The following is a 25,993-nucleotide window of genomic DNA, read 5'->3' as shown; positions in this document are numbered from 1 at the left end:
TAGAGTACTTAATCTATTCCCTTGATTAACCAGTCAATTTCTTATACTATAGCAACTGTTTTTTGATGATTACAATTTTGTAATATTTAGATCTGGAACTGATAGACCCTCTTTAAATTTTTTCATCTGTTCCCTTGATATTCTGACCTTTTGTTCCTCCAGATGAGGAATTTTTCTCATTTTTTTCTAGCTCTATGAAATAATTTTTAGAAGTTTGGTTGATAGGGTAAGAAATAGGAAAATTAATTTAGGTAGCATTGCCATTTTTATTGTGTTGGCTTGTCTTACCCATGAGTAATTAGTATTTCATTTATTTTGATCTGTCTTTGTGTGAAAAGTATTTTGTAATTGTGTTCAAATAGTTCCTGTGTAGGTCTTGGCAGATAGACTCTCAAGCATTTTATACTGTCTGTAGTTCATTTAAGTGGAATTTCTCTTTCTATCCCTTTCTGCTGGTAATATATAGAAATATTGATATCTGTGTGAATTTATTTTAAATCCTGAAACTCTGCAGTTAATTGGTTTGATTTTTTAGTTGATTGTCTAAGATTCTCTAAGTATACCATCATATCATCTGCAAATAAAGTAATAGTTTTATTTCCTCATTGCCTACACTTACTTCCAATTCCTTTTGGTTTTTTTTTGTCCTATTGCTAGCATTTGTAATACAAGAGTATGTAGTATTGTTAATAATGGTCATCCTTGCCTTATCTTTGATTTTAATGGGAATGTTTCTAGTTTGTTATTATAGATAATTCTTACTCTTAGTTTTAGATAGACACTATTTATCATTTTAAGAAAAGCTCTTTTTATTTTTATGCATTGTAGTATTTTTTTAAAAATAGGAATCCAATAATATTTTGTCAGAAGTTATTTTCTGTCTCTATTGATATGACCTTTGTTGGTTTTGTTACTGATATGGTCAGTTATGCTTGTAGTTTTCCCAATAATGAAACAGCCTTGCATTCCTAGCATAAACCCAATCTGGCTATAGCATATAAATCTTTTGTGATTAAATTGCTGCAATCTTATTTTAGCTTTTTGTGTTAATATTCAGTAGGAAAATTGATTATAATTTTGCATTCTTTTTTTTTTTTTACTGTTTTTGCTTTTCTAGAAGTTTAGGTTTTAAAATCATATTTGTGTTGCAGAGGAATTTGATAGAAATCTTTCTTTGCCTATTTTTACAAACAGTTTATATAGTACTTGAATTAATTGTTCTTTAAATGTTTGGTAGATGTGCTTTTAAACCCATCTGGTACTGTTTTGTTTTTTTTTGTAGAGAGAGGGGAAAGAATTTGGAACTGAAAATAAAATTTTAAAATTCATTTTTAGACAAAGGGGAAAAATTTTTCCATAGAAGAACTAACCTGAGTTGAGCCTTGAAGTTCACTAAGGTTTCTGAAGTAAATGTAAAGAAAAAGTGTATTTGAGACTTGTGGCACAATCTGGACTAAGTCACAAAGGTAGGATATAAAAGGTGAAGTTTAGAGAAACATTCACTAGGCCAGTTTTGTTGAAATATAGTTTGTGAAGTAAAGTAATATGCAGTGAGGCATTGTGATAAAGCTGAAAGAAAGAACAACAGCTCTTGGAGTCAGAAGACCTGAGTTCAAATTCCATTCTTGTATGACTCTGATCAACTGTCCTTTGTTGGCCTCAGATTCTTCATCCATAAAATGAGGGTATTCTAGCCTGCTTCTTAGGTAACTTCCTATTCTAGATCTATGAATCCTTTTTTAAAAAAACAAGCCTTAAGTAATAAATCCAAAATTAATCTGTAGACAGATAGTTGATGAATTTATAGTTTATCTCAGAAAAATAGTCACTGAAGGGAAGTAACATGACCACACCTGTATTTTAGTAATTAGATTGGTGTGGCAGTTGTGTGTAGGGAATATAGATTATATTAATGGATTATACAGATGAATACAGTTGGGATAGTTTGGGGGTCATTTATTAAAGATTTTCCATTTATAACCTTAAAATTATAAAGCTGGCTGTGAAAAGAAACAACCTGCTGGGTCAACAATTTATAGGATCCATATATCAATTCATTCAGCAAAAGTACCTATTTTATCTATGAATCAGGAAAAGTACTAAACATTGGGGATATGAAGGAAAAGACAAAGTCTCTGTCTTCAAGGAGCTTGCATTCCCACTGAAGGGAAATCACATACAGACGGGTAATTCTTCTTATGGTGAGCTTTTAAGGTAGAAAGGGACTTTTTTGAGGAAGAGATAAAGAAGAAATGCTTTCAGGCATGGCAGAAAGGCCACGGCGCCTGGTGAAATTTCAAACTAGTAGTTGGGCCAGTTTACTTTAATGAGCCTCCATGTTTTCTGTGAGAATCCTCAATCTAGACACATTGTATCTCTACTTTTACTTAGACGCCTTTTTTTAAAGTTTTTTGCGAGGCAATGGGGTGAATGGGTCGGCCAAGGTCATTAGCAAGTGTCTGAGGGCGGATTTGCACCCAGGTCCCCCGACTCCAGGGCCGCCCCGTTACTTCGGTGTCTTTGAGAGGGGCCGCAACTGGTTAGAAGGGTGGTCCTTCGGGGCCGGGGGCGAGCTTCGGCGCTGCACCCATCCGCTTACGAAGGCGGGCGCGGCTCTGCGGGGCCGGGGCGTGGCGGGGCGCCGCTTTCCGGGCCGAAGGCCCGAGTTCAAGTGTTCGGGCGCGGCGGGGCCGGCCGCGGCCGCCTAGCTGCGCTGGCGCCTCCCGGGGCGGCCTCCCGGGGCGCGCCGCTGCCGTTGCCATGGTGCCGAGGCCCCGGGCCTTCAACGCCCCGGACGCTTTTTTTAAAGTAACGTACGCTCCGCGGCTGACCCAATCAGGCGCCGCCGCCGCGCGGACCGCGGGGAGGCCCGGCAGCCGGCAGGCCGCGGCGGCCCCGGGCCTCGGGCGGGCGGGGCGGCGCGTCACGTGCCTGCGGCGGCCGGGCCGGAGCGGGGGAGGGAGGGGGCGGGGCCGGCGGGGCCTCGGGCTCCCGGAGCGCTGCCAGCCCGGCCCAGGGCTGCGCTCATTCATGAGAGCCGCGCGCTCGGCGGCAGCGCGGCCCGCGCCCCCCGCCCGCCCGCGGCGCCCCGTCACCGCCCGCCCGGAGCCGGAAGGTAGACCAGGTAAGCGGGCGGCGCGGGCCGGGGGCTCGGGGTGCCCCCCGTTTCGGCTGCTAAGTTCCGCGCCCCCTCCTCGCCCCCCCGCCCCGGCTCCCGGGCGGGCTCCCCGGGCCGGCGGGCGGCGCCGCTCCTCCTCCGCGGTGGGAGGCCTAGCGCGCCCCCGGGAAAGAGGGCAGAGCCCGGGTCCGAGCCCCGGCCCGGCCCAGGCCGCCTGCCCGCGGAGGTGCCGGCGCCGGAGCCCGCCAACGCGCGGGGCCGGGGCCGGGCCCGGGCCCGGGAAGGGGCTTCCGCCCGCTGCAGCCGCCTGCGGGACCCCCGCGGCCCCGGACCGCGGCGGGCTCGTTGCCAAGCGGGTCAGGGCAGCGCGCAGTGGCCGGCCCTGCGCCGCGGGGCGCGGGGCGCGGGGGGCGGCAGGTGAGGGCCTGGCCCGCCCGCAGGTCTCGTCCTCCCACCCCCACTGCGCCGCCTCCTCTGGGAAGCCGCGTGAGTTATTTTAGATGGGCTGCTTAGAGAAGGAAAGGAAGAAAGTGGAAGCATCCCCCGACGGCCTCAGATTTCTTTTTGTCAGGCTCTTTTAACGCCATCCCTCGGACATGGACTCATTTATTTATTTTATGACCCCCTCCTCCTCCTCCCCTAACCGGAAAGGAATTTTGGCGTGTGAATGGGTTCAGCCTCCTGGTGGATTACAAAGTTTCCTACTTAGGATCTGGGATTTCATTCATGTGCAGACTTCCACCCTCCACCCAACCCTAACAGCCTTCCTGGGTGGCCGATTGATTTACTGTGGATTTAAAAAAAAATCTTCGGGTGTCCAACCCTCTTAGCTGTGAAGCCCTCCCTAGACAAGGACAACAGACAGAAAACGTGGGGAAGAAACATAGTCAAAGTTTTTTTTTCAACTTGATAGGACACAAATTACAATGTGCTTATTCTCTGTGGAGTATCCCCACTTTGAAGATCACCTCTATAGTCTACTTCTCTCTTTGCCTCTTCAGCATCCTTTCCTGCCCCCATCTTAACCTAATATCCACAGCCTGAGGTCAAGTGAGAATAGAACTGAAAGTTACTTCAGGCAGCAAAACAACCAAAGTTTGTGGAGAAAATAAAATCAGTTTTGCTTCAGGGAGGGTCCCTGGATTAGACACCTGTTTGTAGAGATGGAAAGAATATCGAGAGAGATTTCCCTCTTCTTCCTAACAACACAAATTAGAATTTCATTTGAGTAATAACCAATTTTGAATCTTAAAATGCAAATGATCCTTTGTTCTCGAAGTCTTTCAATAGAGTATCGGGGTACCTGAGTTTTGGTTTCAGAGTAATTGTGTGCCTGCTAAATTTTGTTTGTTTTCTCTTCCGGTATTAAATTGGACCGTTGAAGTAGAGGAATGGCTAAGGATTTGTCCAGCACTATACTTTCATGATAGATGTTTAGACAATTTGAGGGTCTTGGGAGATAAGAGGGTGCCAAAAAATTAATATTTTTGAAATTTTGATTAGAGGGTGCTCTGTACCAGGAATCACTCCATAATATATGACCCTCTACTCTCAGAATTGAGGCCACTATATTTAGTACTAGCTCAGCAACATTATTCATAAAAATCATGGGATCATGGATTTAGACATGTAGATATAGAACTGAAAAGAATCTTAGAAGGCCACCTAGTACAATCCCTTCTTTTTAGACATGGGGAAACTGAGACTCATGGAGGTTAATCTCTTGCTCTAGATGGTCTTCTGGTTCCAATTACAATACTTCTGTCACTGAATGCTGCATTGAATTCAATTTAACAAGTACCTATCCTATGCAAGACAGTGCACTTGGTCCCGGGCATACATAAGAATAATAATACTCTTCCCCTTGTCTTGTCTAACCAGATCCCTGCTGGGAAGTAGTCAACTCACTGAGGTTATTAGAAAAGTAGCATGATGACTATTTATAAACAGTGAATTCTTAATCTAGTCAAACCTAAATTTTAAAATAGGCAATTTTCACATGTTTAGTGCCACATAATACTTTTGATTTCTCTGAAACCATTGTGGCACTGACTTTTCCTTTATTAAGAAAACAAGACATAGTCAGAGAATTGATACTTTTAATCTTTGACATTAAGCAGAAACAGGATTGTGAATATGGACAACTCAGATTTTTCAGTCAGGTCATTCAGCAGATAATTATGTGTCTTTTATGTTCCTGGTATTTATTGGAGATAACAAAAGAAGGTTGCTTTGCTTCATATCCTTAAGGAATTTAAATGGCATCATTACTTTAGAATAATTAAAATATGTTATTTTTAATGTGAGTATATTCAAATGAAGTGGGAAAAGTTCAATAAGTTGATTTACTTATGAAATATCTAGCATTGCTTGTCCCATCTATTGGCATTAGATGATTAGTGGACTTTAGGGTAGAAAACTGAAAGAATCTCCTGGCATAAAATCACCAGAAAGAGTAAAGAATGGTAAAGTTTAAATGGTAGGTTTTGTTTTAATATTAGGAGAGTACAAACAATTTAATTCTTTATAGTGTTGGAAATAGGAACATTTGAAAAATAGTGCATTTTAAGTCACTGTTAAAAGGAAAATGGAAGGTCAACTTTGTTCCTCATAGAATTTTGAACTTCCTCCAAAAGTCCAGGAGATAAGATTGTTCTATGGCTTTTCTTGGATGAATGCACTCCAATTTCCTGCATTTATGAACTTTGGAATACTCAAGGCAGTGTCAAACTCCTATGATTTGGGTTCCTCTAAGTAAAAAGGTAAAGTTGAGATGGTAGCAAAATTCACCATGAATTACTCTTTAAATCTTGTAAAACTATGATCTTCATTAAAAAAATTTTCAAGTGTTTTAGGTTACTTCAATATATGTCTTTTCTGTTAGATTTCTTTATATGTATATATTTCCCCAGGAGCAGCCTAATGATCACTGAACTGCAAGAGATCTCTAGAATGCATACAATTCTGCTGCTTCCAGGGAAACTGCTTAAACTGTTGTTCAAGATGCGTTGGGTATATGGTCAAGATTCCTCAATCTTGGTTGATAGATTATCTCAGTGCTTAAAAATCCAAGTATGTTTTTAGTAAGTTCCTACTAAGTGCAGAGGATAATACAAAGACATTAATAAAACAATCATTCCCTTACCTCTCAACTTAGTGTTTATATTATATAGTTAAGTCTGACCTAAATTCTTCCTACTGTATTTAAATTTTTTATATGTTTGGTATGTGATTGTAAAGAAACACTTCCTTTTGCCTCCCTCTATGTTTGTATATTTGCTCTAGTTAGAGCTTTTTGATGGCTTTGCCCCCTTATTTTGATTTTACAATATGCATATTCTTCACTTAATAAGTTCGTTTACTGCATTGCTAAGTTTTTAAAGGCTGCCTGCTTATGAAGTAACCAACTCATTAATGAGTAAACATGGTTTCTCCTGGGCAGAAAACTATATAACCATGACTATTTTTGATTTAAGCATTCAGTAGAAGTTTGCCCAGATTCAGTGGTTTTGATTCAGTGTTGGGCTTTGTGGCTTTTTCTTTGCACTCTATCAAAAAAGGTTTCAAGATGAACAGTTGCTTGTGTTTCACTCGTTTATTTTGCTACTGTCTATCTGTGGCATTTTGACAACCCATTTAATGACTCTGAGCTCGAGTTTTTTTCCACCTGTAATTTGAACTAGACGATCTCACAAGGTCTTTTACCAACTATAAAAGTCTATGATTTTTATTTTATTTTTTACAATCTCTAAAGGGAGAGGAAAAGAACTAAAAGGATAGTTAAAAAGCAATGCTCAAATCCAAGATGCTTCCTTTTGGTCTTATTTTTAAGATAGCTTTTGTTTTTACGTTGTCTGATTTTTCTCCTGAAATTACATCTACTTCCCCCTTCATCTTTTAACAAAGAATTTAAAACAGAAAAAGAGAAAGGAAAAAAGAGTCAGTAAAACCATTCAATGTATATATTTTTTAAAAACCAACCCTGATGTCATTTATGATGTTACATATCTGTGATGCTTCATCTTCAAAAAAGGATGAGGGAGGAAGAAAGATGTCTTTTTGTGTCACTAATTTGGCGTCAACCTTGGCCTTTATAGTTTTACAGTACATATTTTTCATTATTTTCTAATTATTTTTTATATTTGCATTGTTATATTCATCATGTATATTAGTCTTCTGACTCTGCTTGCTTCACTTTGCATTAATTCAGGTCTTTGCATGCTTTTCTATCTTCATGTTTATTGTATCTTGCAAACGGTAATATTCCATTATATTTATGTATTCTTTCAAATTTCTCTATTCCTCCCCTTTATGTTCACTTTTCCAAACCCACTGACTTGCTTTCTTTTTCCACTGCACAGCACTGCAGAGGTGATCTCCAATGTCTTAATGCTTTTCTAAATTACATTGGCCTCTTAGATACCCTAGCTTTCTTCAAAGTACATCTTGGAACAACTTCGTATACGATACTTTTTCTGATTTCCCACCCTGAAATTATTAGCACCTCTTTCCTTTTGGTGTTAATTTACATGTACTAGTTATGTCTGTCCTCACCTTCTTCCCTAATAAAATGGAGTCTTCTCTAAGATAAGGGTCTATTTAGGGGTTGGTTTTTGGTTTGGTTTTATCTTTTCATCCCTGGCACCTACCACACTACCTTGCACATTATAAATGATTAATAAATGTTTGTTGAATTGAAATTGAAACCTTTAATGGAATTTCACTTATAGGGAAAGTGAAATATGCATATTTTTCCACTGTGGATTCATAGGCCACAATGTGGAAGATTTTTAAAAAAAATAGACGTGTTGCCTTTCTTTTATATTCAGACTATTGTTGTATAAAGGGGGAAAAAACCAGAAAGCTACTGAATAGAATTAACTGTGCAGCTGCCTGACAGACTAAGTTACATCATCAATGTCTTTTCTGCCTTTTATTTTTAGATTCAGTACAGTGAGAATAAGGGCAGGAAAACTGACAATGTACATGGTTATTGGGTAAACCTTTGAAAAGACTTAAGAGCATATAGACTCCTATAATTTCAGAACTTCAGCATCTGTGATAATACTGGCAAAACAGATAGCTCAAAAATGGGAGGAAAGTTCCACTTTTAAAAGTTTTGATTTATATTACTTGATTTTGTGAAGTCTAGAAATATTATCTAGCATTTATAACTGTATCATCTTATAGTTTCCAGACTTTTTTCTATTCATTTCATTTTCAACATCTCTGTAAAATTTCACTCTGCTATCCTCTCTATTTTATTTGTTTATTTGTTTGTTTATTTATTTATTTTTTAGGTTTTTTTGCAAGGCAGATGGGGTTAAGTGGCTTGCCCAATGGCCACACAGCTAGGTAATTATTAAGTGTCTGAGACTGGATTTGAACCCAGGTACTTCTGACTCCAGGGCCCGTGCTTTATCCACTGCACCACCTAGCCGTCCCTATCCTCTCTACTTTAAAGGAAAGTAATTAGTTTTTAAAAAAATTCATGCTCTGTATGTGTGTATTCAGGTAGTCTGGTTTTGTTTTTAGCATATTCTATGCTTGACAGCCAGATTTGAGATGTTTAAAAAGTCTAAAATTAATAATTGATATAATTAATATTGTGAAATTATTGAGAACTGTAATGTTATTGCAATATATAAGTAAAATATGCTTAGTGCATTTGAATTATATTGCATGAGCTTTGAAAAAATTTTATATCACTTCCTTGATAAAAACTTGAAGATCATAATCATTGCCTGTTATCAATCTAAATTCATTTTCCTAATAGCTTCTACTACCTGTACCTGTCTAGCCATACCTCAAGTTACTGTACTTCAAACTCAACCAATTTCTTTGCTTTTTCTCCATTTTTATTTGTTTTTACAAATTTCTTCTTATCATCATTTCTCTTTTCATTTCTCCCAAAGGGTTCCTCCTCTTCCCATCTCCAAATAATCAATATTAATTATCTCCTTTGGGACTGACTTACTTTGACTGACTTTATTTCCATTATTTTTATTCGTTCATCCTGAAGACTTTCAGCAGTTGTATATTCATTTTGACATATAATTTTGTTCTTGGTTTGATACTTTATATTTGTTCTTATGTAATGAATGAGTGACTTAAACTTGATAAGTAGTCTATGAATGAGTATTTTGTCTTCTCAATTAAGTAAATTATCTTGAGTCAACCATATTTTACTATTTCTTTTATTTATTTCGCTATCTAGTTCCCCCAGCTCTTCCAGCGCTACCATGCATGCATTCTCTCTCTCTCCCTCTCTCCTCTTGATAAGTATTGATTTTTGAGGGAAGGAATAGATAAATGATAACGTGAATGGATTAAACAGTCAAACAGAAAAAAAGCAGTATTAATCAGAAGTTAACTTTGAAGATTCTTTTTTATTTTGGAAAAAGCCTAGAAGAAATTAATTCTGAGCCTCTCAAGTATATACCTTCTCCAAATTTTTCTCAGTTGCTTAGTGATTTGACAGTAAGAGATGATAAAGGGCATGAAGAAGTAAGACAGGGAAAGTTCTTGATCTGAATGTTGTATTTAGAAAGAAATAGAGGCAAAGTGTTTTTCATAGGGCATCAAGGACCACATAAATTGTATGAAAACCAAAAAAAAAGAAAGGAAGTGTTAAGGAAGGAAAAGGTATTGATTAACTCTAAAATTAATTCAGAGATTTTATTTTGAGAGAAAACAGGCAATTAAGTACCAAATTATAAGACTCCACATGAACTATGTAGGCATTTTACCAATTTTTTTTTGTTACAATAATTAAACCTCTATGACCTTTCTTTTTATTTACTCTTGACTTGGTACAATTTTGGTTGAATTATTTTTGTATGTTGTCTTTTTTGAACTATCTCTTCAGCCCTATTTTTTTTCCTAAATTCTGTTCCTGCAACACCATATGGCAAACTAGATTTCTCATAGATAATCTCAAATCTAATATTCTGAAGCTAGAACCCATTATTTTTACACCAAACTTATTTATGGTCTCCAAATTTCCCTTTTCCTGTTGAAAGTTTCATTAGACTTCCAACTGTGTAGAGTCATTCTTGCCTTTTCCCCCCTTCCTCAATCCCCATATTCAGTCAGTTGCCAAGTCTTGTTGAATCTCAAATTCATCTTCTTTACACCCAAATGGTTACCACCCTAGTTCAGGTCATCACTTCTTGCCTGTATTATTGTAGCAGTCACCTAATTGGACTCCCAGTTTCTTGTCTTGCCTCACATCATATCATCCTCCACACAAAATAATCTTAAAACACAAGTTTGTCTCATATTACTTCAAATGGCTTTCTATTGCCTCTTATGAAACAAACTTGTGTTATGAAAAACTACAAATTCTTCATCCTGCTATTTAAATACCTTCACATTCTATCTCCAGCCTGTCTTTCTAGGATGTTGCATGTTATTTCCCCTTTCATAATTCTCTGTTCTAGCCAAACTGACCTAATTGTTCCACGGATTTGCCATTCTGTCTCCTGCCTTCATTGCTTCCTATCTCCTCATGCCTGGGATATCCTCACTTTAGTGGCTCAGTGGAGGATGGATTGAAATGGAGAGAGACTTTAGGCAGGCAGACACACCTGCAGACTATGACATTAGTCAAGGAGTGAGATGATGAAGGCCTACACTAGTGTGGTGGCACTAAGAGAGAAGACAGAGATTTTAGGAAGGTGAAATTAATGAGTAAAAAAAAAATGTGGGGAGTGGAGTGGGTTGTGTCAAAAGTGAGAGATAGTGAAGCACCCAAGATAACTCCTAGGTTGCCATTCTGAGGGACTGGGAGGATGGTGTTGCTCCTTTTGGTAATAAGGAAGGTGGAGATGAGGTTTGAACATATTATGTTCAAGATATCTACTGGATGTCTGGTTCAAGATGTCTGAAAAGCAGAGGTTCGATATAGGAGGTCAGGAGAGAGATTGGGGCAGGAAAGGTAAAATTGTTAGCACTTTCTTTAGTGTGTTAGTATTATAAATATTTTACAGCTGTAAATATTATATAACTTTTTACCTTTATTGTGCTGAGCTTACTTCATTGTTTAACTAAATACTTTCACTAAGAGGGAGGATAAGGTTCTTCTGGTTTTGCAAATGTTGTAGGAGAATTAGTAGTGTTGTTGTTCAGTTATTTTTTTAATCATGTCTGACCCCATTTGGGGTTTTCTTGGCAAAGATACAAGGGTGATTTGCCATTTCCTTCTCCAGAATAGATGGGGGGGGTACCTGTAATTTAGTTTGTTCTAGAGAGGGGATAGATTTATTTTTTTTCTCCATTCACATAATAGAGCAGGGGCAGCTATGCCCATTTACCAGAGTAGTTATTAGAGTTAAGAAATATGGTCAGGTGATGTAAAACTACATTTTGGAGGAATTTGAACCCGTGACCTTGGCCTCATTACTGTAAGGCTCTATTTAATTGAGTTAACCAACCAGTGGTAGTAACTCCAGTGAAGAGAGAAGATAGTTTACACACCACTTGCTACAAGAATGCTTCATTATTGAATTTGGCTGCTTGAATGTGGGTGCCATCTTCCTGAGGACAAAAATATGCTGACCTTGGTGTGTAAGGTGAGCTATTTTTTTGAGGTTGAATGTATGCAAGAAAACCGGAGGCATCAGTTATCCTATTTGCTTTGTCATTGCTTTAAATTAGACTATTTCTGCTTATTGCTTCCCTGCCTTCAGGCTTCTGGATGAAGGGTTTTGAGAGGGTTGTCAGTTGAGGCTGCAAAAGTTAAGAATTCATCAGGCTTTGAGGACAGTTTTGATAACCTGAAGGAATGCTAACCTATTATGGACAACATCTGCATTTAGATGGTGCCTTATATTTTCACACTATTGCTTTGGTTCTTGTTACTCTTTCTTATTTTTTTCTTTATTTTTTTATGCATTTAGTGGAGGACAAAATCTGCTAAATAATGCTTGTAACCAGTGAAATGCATGTGCAGATCATTATGGTACAGAAGTTAAAATTATCTGTCACAGAATTAAAATGTTTCCCAGGAGAATTTAGAAAACTTTCATTGAGGAGGTCTGGTCAAAAAATGTTTGCTGTAGATAAGTCATGTATCCTGAACTATGACAGACTAGGTAAGCGTGTCTTCTTTCCTGCTTTATCCCAGTCATTTGGAATTTTTGATGATCAAAAAATTATTATTATTATTATTATTTTAGGTTTTTTGCAAGACAATGGGGTTAAGTGGTTTGCCCAAGGCCACACAGCTAGGTAATTATTAAGTGTCTAAGGCTGAATTTGAACTCAGGTACTCCTGACTCCAGGGCCGGTGCACTATCCACTACACCACCTAGCTGCCCCTCCCCAAATTATTAAGATGATAAATGCAATTCTTTATTAAGTAGACTGTTGACCAGAAAGCCTGTTTACTTTTAAGTCTTTCATTTTTTTCCCCTGTATTCATGAATAGAAATGATTGGGAATATCACACTGGTGTATAACTCCTTTGGAAGTGCAGAGAAATATGAAAATAAAGAAAATGTACATACTGTATAAGGTGTGATTATAAAGTAATGTGCTTTTTTTTTTTAAATAACAGCCAGTACATCCAACTAAGTCTTATATCCTTCAAGGAGACTCTGTTCTTAATTGTTCAGGTGATGCTGATTTTATTCAAAACAAATTCAGAACTTCTTTTTAATTACTAAAAAGGCAATTACTGCCTTTAGAGAATGTGAATTTTCTTCATAATCAGCAAGTTGTCCTTTGAGGTGGTCTGATTTTTGGAAATTACTAAAAAGCAAAAGTAAACTTTTCTTATTAGATTGAATGAATACTAGAAAACTGAGAGGCTTCCTTATAGGTCTTTATGGGAAATCAAAGAGAAATCAGGAATAAGATCAGTAATCATGTTGCCAGGAGTTGGTTGAGCAATGCAATAACACTATTATTTTGAGTTTAATGAGGTAGCTAGTGGCTAGTAGATAGAAGACTGAGCCAAAAGTCAGGAAGATCTGAGTTCAGATTTGACCTCGACACCCTGTAGCTGTGTGACCTTGGGCAAATCAGTTGACCCCAGTGTACCTCACAGTGGAAAAACTTTATAAGTTGAATATAAATATATGTATATATAATATTTGTATATTATTTATTATGTTAATTTATATAAATATTTACATGTTTTTCTATTTGAAAAAAAAGTTGAATTTTAGTAAAATAATTTTATCCAATACCTTTATTGTATAAATTAGAAGACCATAGTTCTATGAAGACAAACATTGTGCTCCCAGTCACCTAATCAATTGTTGGTGGAGATAGAACTCGTGGTACTGGGTTCTTCCCACTGTACCACACTGTCAGAAGTCATAGTTTAGGCAAAAGATGTGTGATTTCTATTTCTTCAGTTTTATGTTTTACTGTAATTATTTCAGGACCAAATAAGCTGACTGAATTTCACATTTGAATTGTAATCTGTAAAATAAAGCTTCTTGTGAATATTTAATTTATTTTATCTTTGCTAATAGAAATCTGTAGGTTGTAATTACAGATTAAATTTAAAATTTATAAAATTAATTTGGCATTCTAGTTTCCCAACCAAACTAATTTATAAAGAAAATAAACCTGGGGGTGAGGGGCAAAGGAATTGCAACAATACAGCAAGGAGAAAAACCTTTTGTCTCTTATTATTGTTATCTCTTAGGAGGTAGAAACAATTCTTCAAATATCTCAAAAGTTGCTCTTATTCTTCAGAGATTAAATACATCCTAGCAAGCTAAAATTCGGACATTGTAAATATTTAACCATGAAGAGTAACATAAATAACTTTTCTTTTTTACCCTTATATCTGCTGTTGGGTGATTTTTGTTTTTGCCTTTTTCTCAGGAAGAGAAATTACAGAAAAAGCTAGTTGACAGAGTAGATTATAGTCCTGGAATTGAAGTTAGCTAGGACTTGAGTGTGAATTCTGCCTTAGATACTTACTTTGTGACCCTAGGTATGCTGTCTATTTCAGTTTCCTCATCTGTAAGATAGGGAAAATAATAGGTAGTCAGGAGGGTAAAATAATATATTGTTTATGCTTTGCAAACCCATGCTCTATAAATATTAGCTCTTATTATCTTGCTGTTGCTATTATAATTCTGTACTCCTGTCATCAAGATTTGGATTTATTAAAACTTGTCCAATGTAGATTTCTGCCTCAATATAGGATGACAGATTTAAATCTGGAAGGGACTATCTGGTTCAACACCTTTCATATGAAGAACTGAGACCCAGAAATGGTAAGGAACTTGTTCAAGATTATATAGTTAGTAAGTGGTTGGGCTAGAACTCCAAATCTGGTGTTCTTTCTACTGAACCATGCTGCTTTTCCATACTTTGTTTCTTCCTCATGTATTTTTCTTCTTAAAATGTCTAAAATGAATCTAACTAGCACATTTAAAGACTCAAGGATTGGTGCCTACCTTGCTAAAACATGAAATTCTCTAAATAAAATAAAGAAATTCTTTGGTTGACATTTTAATTAAAAGGGATGTATGGGTGGGGAGGGTGTGCTGATGTTCATATATTGTTACCTATTAACTCACATGGATGGATGAGATAATATTTGTAAAGCACTTAACATAATTCCTGACTCATAGAAAGCACTTAATAAAAGCTTCCTTACTTTCTTCCCTTAGACCTTCCAGTGCTTGGGTTCTACTGGCACAGTGTGAACCTAATATCACCCCTTGGGCCATTAATAAGGCAATGGGATTAAAGTGTCTTGCACAAGGTCACACTGCTAGGCAATTATTAAGTGTCTGTGGCTGTATTTGAACTCAGGTACTCATGATTCCAAGGCTGGTGCTCTAAGTACTGTACCACCTAGCTGCCCTGATAATGTGATTTTTTTAGGAGCTATGAGTGAATTCCTTACTTTGGACAGTTAATGAAATTAGGGTTTTAAGTGATTTTATTTTAACCCCTGTAAATTAAAGGAGATTACCAACTTCTTATTACAAATACTCCTAGTCTTTCTGAGTTCTCTTTAACTATGTAAGTGTGCTGTCCATGAGCATCTGGTAGCTGGCAAGGGGGCTTTAGCTTGCTTGCCTACTTGCTTGCCATCTGATTTTCCTCCTCTCCTCTCCTCCCTTTCTTTCTGCTAGCTCCATTCCTGAAACTACTTCCTCATCACCAATTAATCATTCACTATTTATTCCCTGTTTCTCATCTTGATCCAGAGCTGGTTCATGGTGGGAGGATTTACAATGCCTGGTCTTTACCTCCTTGTAATCTTCATGCTTTCGGAGCCAAGCAGAACAAGAATCCTTCTCTGTTAAGTCCAACCAGAGTACCTTCTAAAAAATAAAGCCCTAGACCAAGGTTCTTAAAATGGGGTCTGTAAATTTGTTTTTTTTAAATATATTTTGATTGATTTCCTATGTAATCTATGGATTTTATGTATTTAAAATTTTTTATTCTGAGATCTATAACTTCCCCAGACTCCCAATGAGTTTATGTTAAAAAAAAAAAAAGTTTAGAATCCCTGCTTTAGACTAAGGTGCCCCATGAATGGCTCAAAGCTGGAATTGTCTTTGTTCTCAGTGGGGGAGGAAGACTATTCCATTTCCAGAGAGAGATTCCTAGCTTCTGAATTTGATACTCTGAATTCATTTTCAAAAAGGAACATTGTTACAGATTTCTACGATTCTGTAAGACTATTAATACACTGTTTTACTTCCAGTACTCTATGGATTGAATAGGCTTTTGTGGTCAGACCTGGGAATCATCTGCTTAACATAGTTTCCAAGAGAAAATAAATTCTGAATTTTATAACCAGTTCGCAAAAAATTTCAGTATCTTGGGAGTTTCCTGTATTCTTGAAATCATGCTTTTATACTTACTGCTCAGACTTAAATAATTATTGGAAGAGAAGATAACCATAACAAAAAAGTTTGTGCTCAGTCTGGTATCATCAACTACTGTTGGATGTTTAGAATTTGTAGGTATCTCATAGGTATCTCAAATTCACACATCCAAAATAGAACTTGTTGCCTTTTCCTCAACCCCAAACTTCCTTATTTCTACAAGGGGGTACCACTATCTTTTCAAGTCACTGGTTCATGGCTTGGTTTCTTCCTCCTAAATCTCAGCTCAAAGATCTTTGGTGCCTAGCTGGTGATGCCTTCCCTTCTAAGGTTACCTTGTATCAATTCTGTACATCTTTTGTATCCTGTCATTCCTTCCACATCACTACTTTTCCCATTGCAGTTTTGATAGATTCCTGGTTGGCATATGAATTTAGATGGGAATCTTTTGGAGAGTTTTGCAGAAGCCACAGTTGACACAAAATTTTTAGAAATACATATGTAGTATTGTATAATATCCATTTATCTTTTGATTTCATAATAATTCAGACTTTTCTGGTATAAAGGGAGGACCAAAAAATTTTACATGGATTTTTTCAGACCATGGGGTGCTGTACCTCCAATCTCCATTATGTAAATGGATTAACTATATCCATTTATGTATATGACCATCCCCTCCATTAGAACATAAACTTCTTGAAGACAGGGCCTGTTTTTACTTTTTATATAATGCCTCCTTGGCAAAAGGCAGAGATAGGGAAGGGACTTTTGATTTCACTGATGTAGGGATCTTCCTGGCTGTTGTCAGAGGTGGAACCTGAAGCCAGATCTTTCTAACTTTCGGGCTGGCTCACCATTGTGGTTTGAATGCTTGGTTTTCAAATGGGTTAGAAGACAAGTTGGTTTCACTTTGAATAGAACAGAAGCAGGAATGCCTTATTATGAAGATATGAAAAATAATTTTGCATTGATTTTGATTAGATAGCTATGAAGCATGAAAATTTTAATTGTCCTGATAGTTTGTAACTTTTCTTTTTATGATTCTTTTCTTTGATTTGCCTAAGGTGATCAAATTTTTTGTGATTGTATCATTGCATTTTATTTACTTGGGGATATCAGGGACTAGTTTTTCAGTACTCATAATGATTTTATAAGTTGCTGTCTACAGCAACAGAGCTGTAACAGAGCTTGAAACATTTGGGCATTTTTTTTAGTTTTATTTTTTTTTAGCAAGGCAAATGGGGTTAAGTGGCTTGCCCAAGGCCACACAGCTAGGTGATTATTAAGTGTCTGTCTGAGACCGAATTTGAACCCAGGTACTCCTGATTCCAAGGCCGGTGCTTTAATCCACTACCCACTATGCCACCTAGCCGCCCCGGGCATTTTTCTTAAGAAGAAAATTATCCTTTTCCTTATCACAGACTCTTGAAGAGGTTTAAAGAGAAAGTTTTACATGTAACCCCTTCCTTCAGAGAAAGAATGAGCCCAAGATCCACAACAAATTGCCCATCAGGTTGTAGGATAGCTTGGCTCAGGATATTGGGTATGGATCTAATGGGTAATTCCTTTCATTTTCTAATTCAGGACTTTTTAGCTTTTTTGCATGTCATGAAGTCCTTGGAAAATCTATTGGAATCTATGAACCTATATTTTGAAAAATAATTGTAAATAATTGAAGAAAATGTTAAATTTTTACAGGTTAATGAAAATAAAGATGTATTTTTTCCCCTTCCATGTTCATGAACCTCTTGAAAGCTATCTCCAGGCCCTTTGAGGATTTGTGGACCCTAGCTTGTAGACTTCTAATGGTTTGAGGAGAAAAGAATTCTTAGGTAAGAGGCAGGATGGAGGAAACTAGATAACTTTTAAGGTGACTTTTTTTTGATGCAAGATAATTAGGCAGACATTACTTAGAACAGGTTCTGATTGATCCTAAAATTGTAGTTTTAATTTTCTTGATCATCATTTCAAGTTGACTTGGATTTCTTAAGAGTTAAGACACACTTAAAGTGCTAAAAATACAAAGAATAAAAATTTAAAAACTTTCCTCATCTTTGTGGACCTTGTTTTTACCAGAAAATACAGCCAGCACTTGGATAACAAAAGATAAGCTAAATTGAGGAGTTAGTACTAACAATGGAGGACTGAGAGAGTGGGTAGCACCTGCAGATCCAGAAAGACTTTCTGTACCCCAGGTGGTCTTTGAATTGAGCCTTGAAGGAAGTTAAGAATTCTGAGAGGCAAAAGTGAAGAGATTCTCTGAGCCTAGAGGGCAGCCTATTCAAAGACTCCTCTATGGGTTTAGGGTGAAAGAAAAGGAGCTTTGTTTTGACCAAAAAAAGTTGAAAGAAGTTTAGATCTAGATTTGTAGATTTGGGAATTGTCTGCATAGAGATGGTAATAGTGTCTGATGAACTCACCAAAAGAAATGGTGTAGAGTGAGGTGAAAAGAATACCCAGAAAAAAATCTTGAAAAAAATATCTTTGGGAAGATGGGTAATGATCCCACCCACAAAGGATGTAAAGGAGCAAATCAAAGGAGTTAGAGAGAACCAGGAGAAAACTGTGTCAGAGAAGCTAAGAGGGGAGAGTGTCACTACTATCTCTTCCTGGATAGAGTATCAAAAGCTCCTGTGAAGTCAACTATGATGAGAATTGAGAAAAAAAAACTTATTTAATTTCACAATTAAAACATCATTGATAAGCTTGGAAAGAGTAATTAACATATAAGAAGTTGAGAAATAATGGAGGGAGTAAGAATACACTTTCTTCTCAGTGAGTTTCTATGAGTTTTGCTGCAGTAGGAGACAGAAATGTAGGAACTTGAGCAGTTGTCCCAGTTCTACTGGGAAGAAGAAAGTCACATAGAGAAGGCAAGACACTGCCATCTCTGTGTCTTGCCTTCTCTATGTGACTTTCTTCTTCCCAGTAGAACCTGACCCTGGGACCAACCTGGGTCCTTCTGTGCCAGCCCTCACCTTACCATGGGTGACATTTAAAAATCTGGGTAATTAATTTTATTATTTATTATAATTTATTAATATTTTATTAATAATGCTAGCATCTTACTAATAAAGAGTCAGTGACATTCTCGAATGCTCACAGTGTGGGCTTAGTTTATATGCCCTTGGAAGAGTAGGTGTTTCAGAGGGTGGCGATCAGTTATGATTGGCAAACCATTAATGACAGAGAATAAATTTTTTTTTAGGTTTTTGCAAGGCAAATGGGGTTAAGTGGCTTGCCCAAGGCCACACAGCTAGGTAATTATTAAGTGTCTGAGGCCGGATTTGAACCCAGGTACTCCTGACTCCAAGGCCGGTGCTTTATCCACTATGCCACCTAGCCGCCCCAACAGAGAATAAATATTGCCTGTTCTAATGAGGGTCTTGTTATGACACTGAGCACCAATTTCCATACCACTTGTTTGACAAAAGGGAGAACCCACATTTTCCTGACCTAAGAAAACACAATGAGAAGGAATCCACCTATTCACTTAAACTTAGAATTCTTTACTGTCTTTGATTAGATCTTAGCCTTGCTAAGATTTTACACACTGGTTTGATCTGTGGATGAGAAAGTAGAAAAGGGGGGAAATGTTGATCTTAATTCAGTAACTAGTTCTTGAATACAAGAGATAAATAATTGTTCCTCTCACTTGCTGAGATCCAGGCTTTCACTTCCATACCACACTGCTGGTATGTGTTCCTCCCCTTTTCAACACCCTGTAGATGTTTCTTCTCCACATTAGAATGTAAGATTCTCAAAGGCAAGAACTATATTGCTCATATTTGTATCTTCAAAACTTAGCTTAGTATCTGGTATACAGAATGCTCTTAATAAATGATCTGATTATCTATTTATCTGTCCATTGGATGGACAAGACTATTCTCAATCCTACCTTACTAAAATAGCTGGATCATAGACAAGATGTTTGTAGAATATTCTAACTGGAAGAACTTTAAGAAATTGAGTTCAATCTTTTCATTTTTTATATGTAAGGAAATAAACTCAGAGATGTTAAGTGACTTTCCCAAATCGTATAGCTGATTACTGATATAGTAGGAAGCAAAACTTAGGGTCTCTTATACTCTAATGAAAGTGGTTTCTTGAAAAACAACATAGCATGACCTACTGTCATCAATTACTGCCATCTTTTACCTAGAAAGAATCAAATATTATTACAAAAACACAACTCAAAGACAACTAAATATATAATAGGATTGTCTTTGGATAAAAAAATGGCAGTTCTGATAGAAGGACAGTGGGTGTTCCTATATGGTGTGGCATCTTAAAATAGGATAAACTGATGAGGAACTCTTCATCAGCAGGTCAATGAATGCTTTTTTCCTCTTAACTGGGGAGAATTTTTCATTAAAAGAATGAAATTGGTTATTTATACACACACACACACACACACACACACACACGTATGTATTTTGGGATAGTTTTCCATCTGTTTTCCTCTCTTTTTCTTTTTTGATTCTACCTGCAGTTTAATCAGTATAGGACCTCCTAGTCAAGAACTCTCACTAACAATGCAAATCAGCATTTTCTCTGGAATTTATATTCTCAGAGCAATGCCTGGGGCATTGGGAGGTGAAGTGATTTGCCCAGGGGCATCTAACCAGTATGTGTCAAAAATGGGATTTTAACCCTAGCCTTTCTGACTTTGAGGCCAGCTTTTTTATCCATCACTTATCTTATTGCCTCTCATTCAGTCTTTATGAAAGATAAAATGTTTTACCACCCTTCACAAAAATTTTGGAGATGAGATTTGATTCTTTAAAGTTTGATCAGAAGCATATCTCATGGGAATTGTTGAGGTTGGTAGGGGAACCATTTAGGACAAAATTTTTAAAATAAAAATTATTTTTAAAATAATAATAAAAGAAACCTAATTGTCCTTGGAACTTGTGTGAGAGGTATCTTTTATCTTTAAAGATTGGAATTGAAGCTAATTCCTTCGTTGCTTGAGTCATTGCTTTTTTCAAAATCACTTAGAATGTTTTGGTTATGGTTGGGAGTGGGGGAAGAAAATCTCAATTTAGTACACCAATTGCTTGGGAAGAAAAGAACCTATGACATTTTGGGAGTAGGGACTGGGAAGGGAGAGTGAAAGTTCACTGAGGATTAGAATAGGGAAGTCTGCCATTGGGTAAATTCCTATTTTTTTCTTCTTTTCTTTCTCTTCCTCTATTTCCTTCTTCTCCCCCCCCCTTCCTCCTCTAAATTTTGACACTGTGGACAAAGCTCTGATCACTCCATTCTATTCTACTTATGACTTTGCCTATCTTTTAAAGACTTTACATTAAGTGATTTTTAAAAAATATCTAACTGAATTTTAAAAACATGTATCATAGTAATCTAGTACTTCTCTCTACCCAAACACTTATTCTAATATAATCCAATTTGAATTTTTTTGAAAGTCCAGTATATTGCATTTTCCTTCAAAATAATGATGTTGGTGACAACCTTAAACCTAAGTAGAGTGCCTTACAACTTGTCTTACATCAAATGAGATAATCATTGTAGAGCACTTTGCCCAGTGCTTGGAATATAGTAAGTACTATATAAATGTTAGTTGTTGTCATCATCATCATCATCATCATCATCTTTACATTTGGGAGGCATAGAATTTGAGGCAGTAAAAAGAAAGAAATAGAACAATTGGGTAGAGGGTAAACCACAAGTGATCTTTCCTCCAGTGAAGTCTCTCATCCTAATCTGTCCAATTGTAGTGGGTGTGTTTATATAATTGAACATAAGAATATGAACTGGGAAGCCTCTACCTCTAGGTTTGTGTTTTGGACCTCTCATTTAAATCCCTCTGGGTTTCTGTTTCCTTATCTGTCAACTTGAGGGAATTAGACTAGGAGGCCTCTAAAGTACTTTCTAGAACTAAGTTTATGGTATTATTATGCCCCTTTTTAAACCTCTAAAATTAGTACAATTTTCTAGCCTTTATTTCCTCTGTCTTCCATTTATACTTTCACTCTTTTTTTAGCATTGTTTTTTTTTGTCCTTTTGATTTGTCCTTTCTTCTATTCCATTTGCATGTAATCATACATTTGGGGTTGCAAATGACCTTTGAAATGATCTAGTTCAAACCTGTATCTAGTCTCTCATTTGACGGAGGAAGAAACTGAGACCAATGGAAGTTTTTTAACTCTTTGAAGATCATACAAGAAAAAATGACAGTATTTGAATATAAATTTTCTGACTCCATATTCACTATATTGCAGCTGTTCCCAATATATCTTTGGCCACATTTCTCTTTCTAATTATCAGTTTCTCTTCTTCCTTTTCCTCATTTTCTTTATTTTTTTTCTTTTCATCTCAATGAATTTCTACCACCTTGTTCCTTTTGTGTTTTTCCCCCTTTTTCTGTCTTTGATCTTTGCCCTCAGTGCCCTAGTTTAGGTTTTCTGTTGCTGCCATCTAATGTTAGGGATAAAAAACTACAACATGGAGCAAATGAGGAGTTGCAAGTTTTATATTTATTGTATAAGGATTTCTAATGATCTTTTTTTCATTGTGTATTAGATTTATATGCTTTCTATATTCCTTATGCTGTAACTGGATTGCAAGTTTCTAGAGGGAATTTTTTATCTACTCTTAGCACCTTTGTGTTGTTACTACTAAAATACGCTGCTTAAAATATGACAATAGATATTTTTGATTGACTTTTTAAGTAATTTTCCTTAATGACCTTTTTTAGTGATTATGTTAGAATTGTATCTCTTATTATTCTATAATCCTTATCTCTTGTGATTTGTGGGGTTTGGGGGTTTTACTACTTCTAATTTTCCTTAAAAAATATTTGGTAATTAATAATAGTAACATTTGTAAAATATCCACTATTTACCAGTCACCCTGCTAAGCATTTTGTAGTTATTATGTTACAATAATGCTGGGAATTAGTTGCTATCATTATCCTCATTTTACAGATAAAGAAACTGAGGCAAATAGAGGCTAAATGACTTGTCTAGGGTCACACACTTAGGAACTAGTTTTGAATTTGAGTCTTCTTAATTCCAGGTACAGCATTCTAGCCTTTGTGCCACCTAGCTGCCTTACTGTTTTTGTCTAGTCATGAAAAGCATGTAAGGGATATATGGATAGAATTCTTATAATCCATGGAGCAATAATGAAAATCAACTCCCCCATAGTACTGAAAAGAAGATGACTTTGTGATCTTGGAAGCTCCAAGGTGATTTACTTGCATTATGACCTAGGTTTCATCATCTGCAAAATGAGAACCAGATAACCTCATAGGCCCCTTTCAGCTCTTATTTATCATTTATCATTTAATTTATCATTATTTTAGTACAGTACATTTACTGTGCTAGGTGAAACTTTTCTATAACAATTTTTTCCTTGACATAGAGTCTGTATCTTACCTCATTACACTAAGTAAAAATTGAGTTGTTTGCACTGACTTCATTGGACTTTCTGAGTTTGCTTGAATTACGTTATTTTGGGATGTTTTCTCCCATTGGATTTTAAAAACCAAAACAAATATAGATTCATTTTTTAAAATCAAAATTGAAAAAAATCTATTTAAAGAGTTTTAAGAAGAGAATTAACAACTTTCCCCCCCCCTCTAAAAGTTTAGCTTATTTACTACCTGGAAAAATCTTGGGAAGTAATTTAACCTCAGTTTCCTCAATTAAAAATGAAAAGTTTTAGCCTCCAAGTTCCCTTCCAGATCTAAATCTTTGATCCCATGATCCCCTTATCAGATCCTTAAACTCAAGCAGCAAAGAGCTCATTCTTAATTTAAATTAAATTTTGAACCATAATGATGTGACCAAGTAAAAGATTTTGTTTATTGTTAAAATAGATCTTTACGGGGCATATGTAAATATTGTCTTGCTCTTTGGAAACCCCAGCCCTGCTTGTAAAGTGATTGCTAATCATTTTTCCCTTTAGATAATTCATTTGTTTGTTTATTTCTTCAGTTGTGGATGGCCTTTTTTAAGAGTGCATGATAAGTTTGAAGAATTATTAACTAAATCCCTGTTAGTTTAATGGAAGTACCAGTGGCTGTCATGTGATTGGGCAAGACTGAGCACCTATCAGTATAAACATGTGGCAAAGTCTATCCCATGCCACTGCTTATCTTCTATTGAGGGAGAAGGACTGAAGCAATTTAAGCAAACCTCATTGGTGAAGACGTCTCCTGTATTGACTTTTTTTTTTAAAGAGCCATTTCCTTTCAGTTTTAAGCATATCACTGTCTTCAAGACAACAGCCCTCTTTCAATCTGGATGATAGCTTCAAGTTTATGTTTTTCTAATTTAGAAGTGTGTTTTTGTCAATGCAAAAGACATGGTTGAAGAGCTAGTTTAACTTTAAAATGTTCTACTCAGAAGAAGATGGTGATGAGGAAGAGAAGGAGGAGAATGTTAGTAATGAAGGCAAATTAAATAAACCTGAAAATGTTTTTCTTGGAAAAACTTCTTCTGGTATCCTGGTGAGTTATCTTTACAGATATCTTCTCCCCCCTCCCCTCTTTGTGTTGTCATGATTGAAACTGAATGATTCTTGAAAAATTTTATTTTGAGTGAATTTGGTTGGTTTTACTTATACAAAAGTCAATGAAAATTTAAAGAAACTCTTTATGAATGTATGATTTACTTGGTATTTTGCCTGTGTGATCTTAAAAACCTTCCCCCCCTTTTTTTTACTTTGATTAATATCTTGAATTCCTAACTCTGACTTATATGTCAGAGTAATATTTGGCCATTGGATTTTCCTTCTCTTTTTCTACAATATGACATTTCTTTTGATCATCTTTTATATTTCGTAACTTCTTTGGTTGTGTTGCCAATTCTTAATTCCTTACATAATCTACATTTTCCCCTGATTAGGGAAAAAAAGGTACATGCTGTAGTTTTGTTAACTTTGTGATTCTTAAAGGGCTTTTTGAGGTTTGAAACAATGTTACTTTCACATTCAGTTCTCTGAAGTTGAGGTAAAAAAGACATACAAACTTGTGGGAACAGAGTGGGGGAGGAGGACACAAGACAATTTAACTTGGGCCTCAAGCTCAAAGAGGGCCTAAAATTCACCCCACTCAGAGTCTTAAAATTGTGTGGTCAGGTTTACAGTCAATTTTGACATTGAATGGAAATGTAGCTTCTTCAGTAAGGCCATTTTTGCAAGAAAAAGCTGAGGAAAATCTTTGTTAAATTATTACTGTCTTTTTTGGGGTATCTTCTCTGTTTTTAATGTACAAATATGTTAAAAATTATGATTAGGAATCTCAAAAACTGTTATTGATCTGGACTTTTATGTACCTCAAAAAAACACTGTTTTGTTGACTTACATGAATTTTAAGAGTTTGTAAGGCAAACCAGTGTTTTGAATTGACTTATGTATTTTGATGAAGTGTGAAGGAGTTTACCTTTTCCCCCCTTTTCTATTCTGTGATTCAGAAGAGAAGGTGTTATTAAGATTAAAACACCCAAATGAAGTATCAAATTTATCTGTCCACTTTTCTCTTTTGGTGGTATTATAATGTATGACTAATATAAATTTTACAGTATGAGACTTGTTTATATTTCAGAACTCTGCATTAACTAAACATAAGATAGCTTATTGGAAGAACCAAGCACTTGTCAATCAGTGCAGAAAATTTTAATACATTTTAATTTAAATAAAAATTTTCATTCTATCTCTATTTTCATTGATTTATAGCTAAAAAAATAATTCATGTTCTTCATGAATTGTCTGAGCCTGGTCCTTTGAGGTATTTTTAATTTAAATTCAGGATAAAGCAGTGTTGACTTAAATACATATATTTCTCTTTTAATTAAAATTAAGTAATGCTCATTTTAAAGTGTAAGAGATATAAATGGACATTTGAATCTCTTTAAAAATAACAAGACAGAAAAAAAATAAACCATCTCTGAGTCCTTTGTTTAATATCCAAACTGTCTTCAGTTATAATGTTAGTTTTAGTTTAGCTAGTGTTAGTTTTCACAAAAGTATCATTGCTACTATGAACCTGCTATCATAATAGCATTGCGACTTGGGTGCCTCTTAATTTCAAATGCTT

General features: G+C 36.4%; 1 protein-coding gene across 2 annotated transcripts in view; it reads left to right on the top strand.

Moving 5' to 3' along the window:
- Window positions 1-3,045: 3,045 nt before the first annotated feature.
- Window positions 3,046-25,993, top strand: part of LPIN2 (lipin 2) — a 96,075-nt gene continuing 73,127 nt past the window's right edge. The window contains exon 1 of one of the 2 annotated variants that reach the window (XM_074200957.1): window positions 3,046-3,124. Coding sequence is in view for 1 of the 2 variants with exons in the window: in XM_074200956.1 (XP_074057057.1) it covers window positions 24,290-24,406 (117 nt within the window). In the remaining variant the exon portion in view is untranslated. Of the gene's footprint in view, window positions 3,125-23,549; window positions 24,407-25,993 lie in introns of those variants that run through there. The other variant, XM_074200956.1, reaches the window with a different exon arrangement.

This window comes from Macrotis lagotis, chromosome X (genome assembly GCF_037893015.1).
Source record: "Macrotis lagotis isolate mMagLag1 chromosome X, bilby.v1.9.chrom.fasta, whole genome shotgun sequence".
Lineage (NCBI taxonomy): Eukaryota > Metazoa > Chordata > Mammalia > Peramelemorphia > Peramelidae > Macrotis > Macrotis lagotis.
Note: the sequence above shows the minus strand (reverse complement) of the source record. Positions and strands in the feature narration are given on the sequence as shown.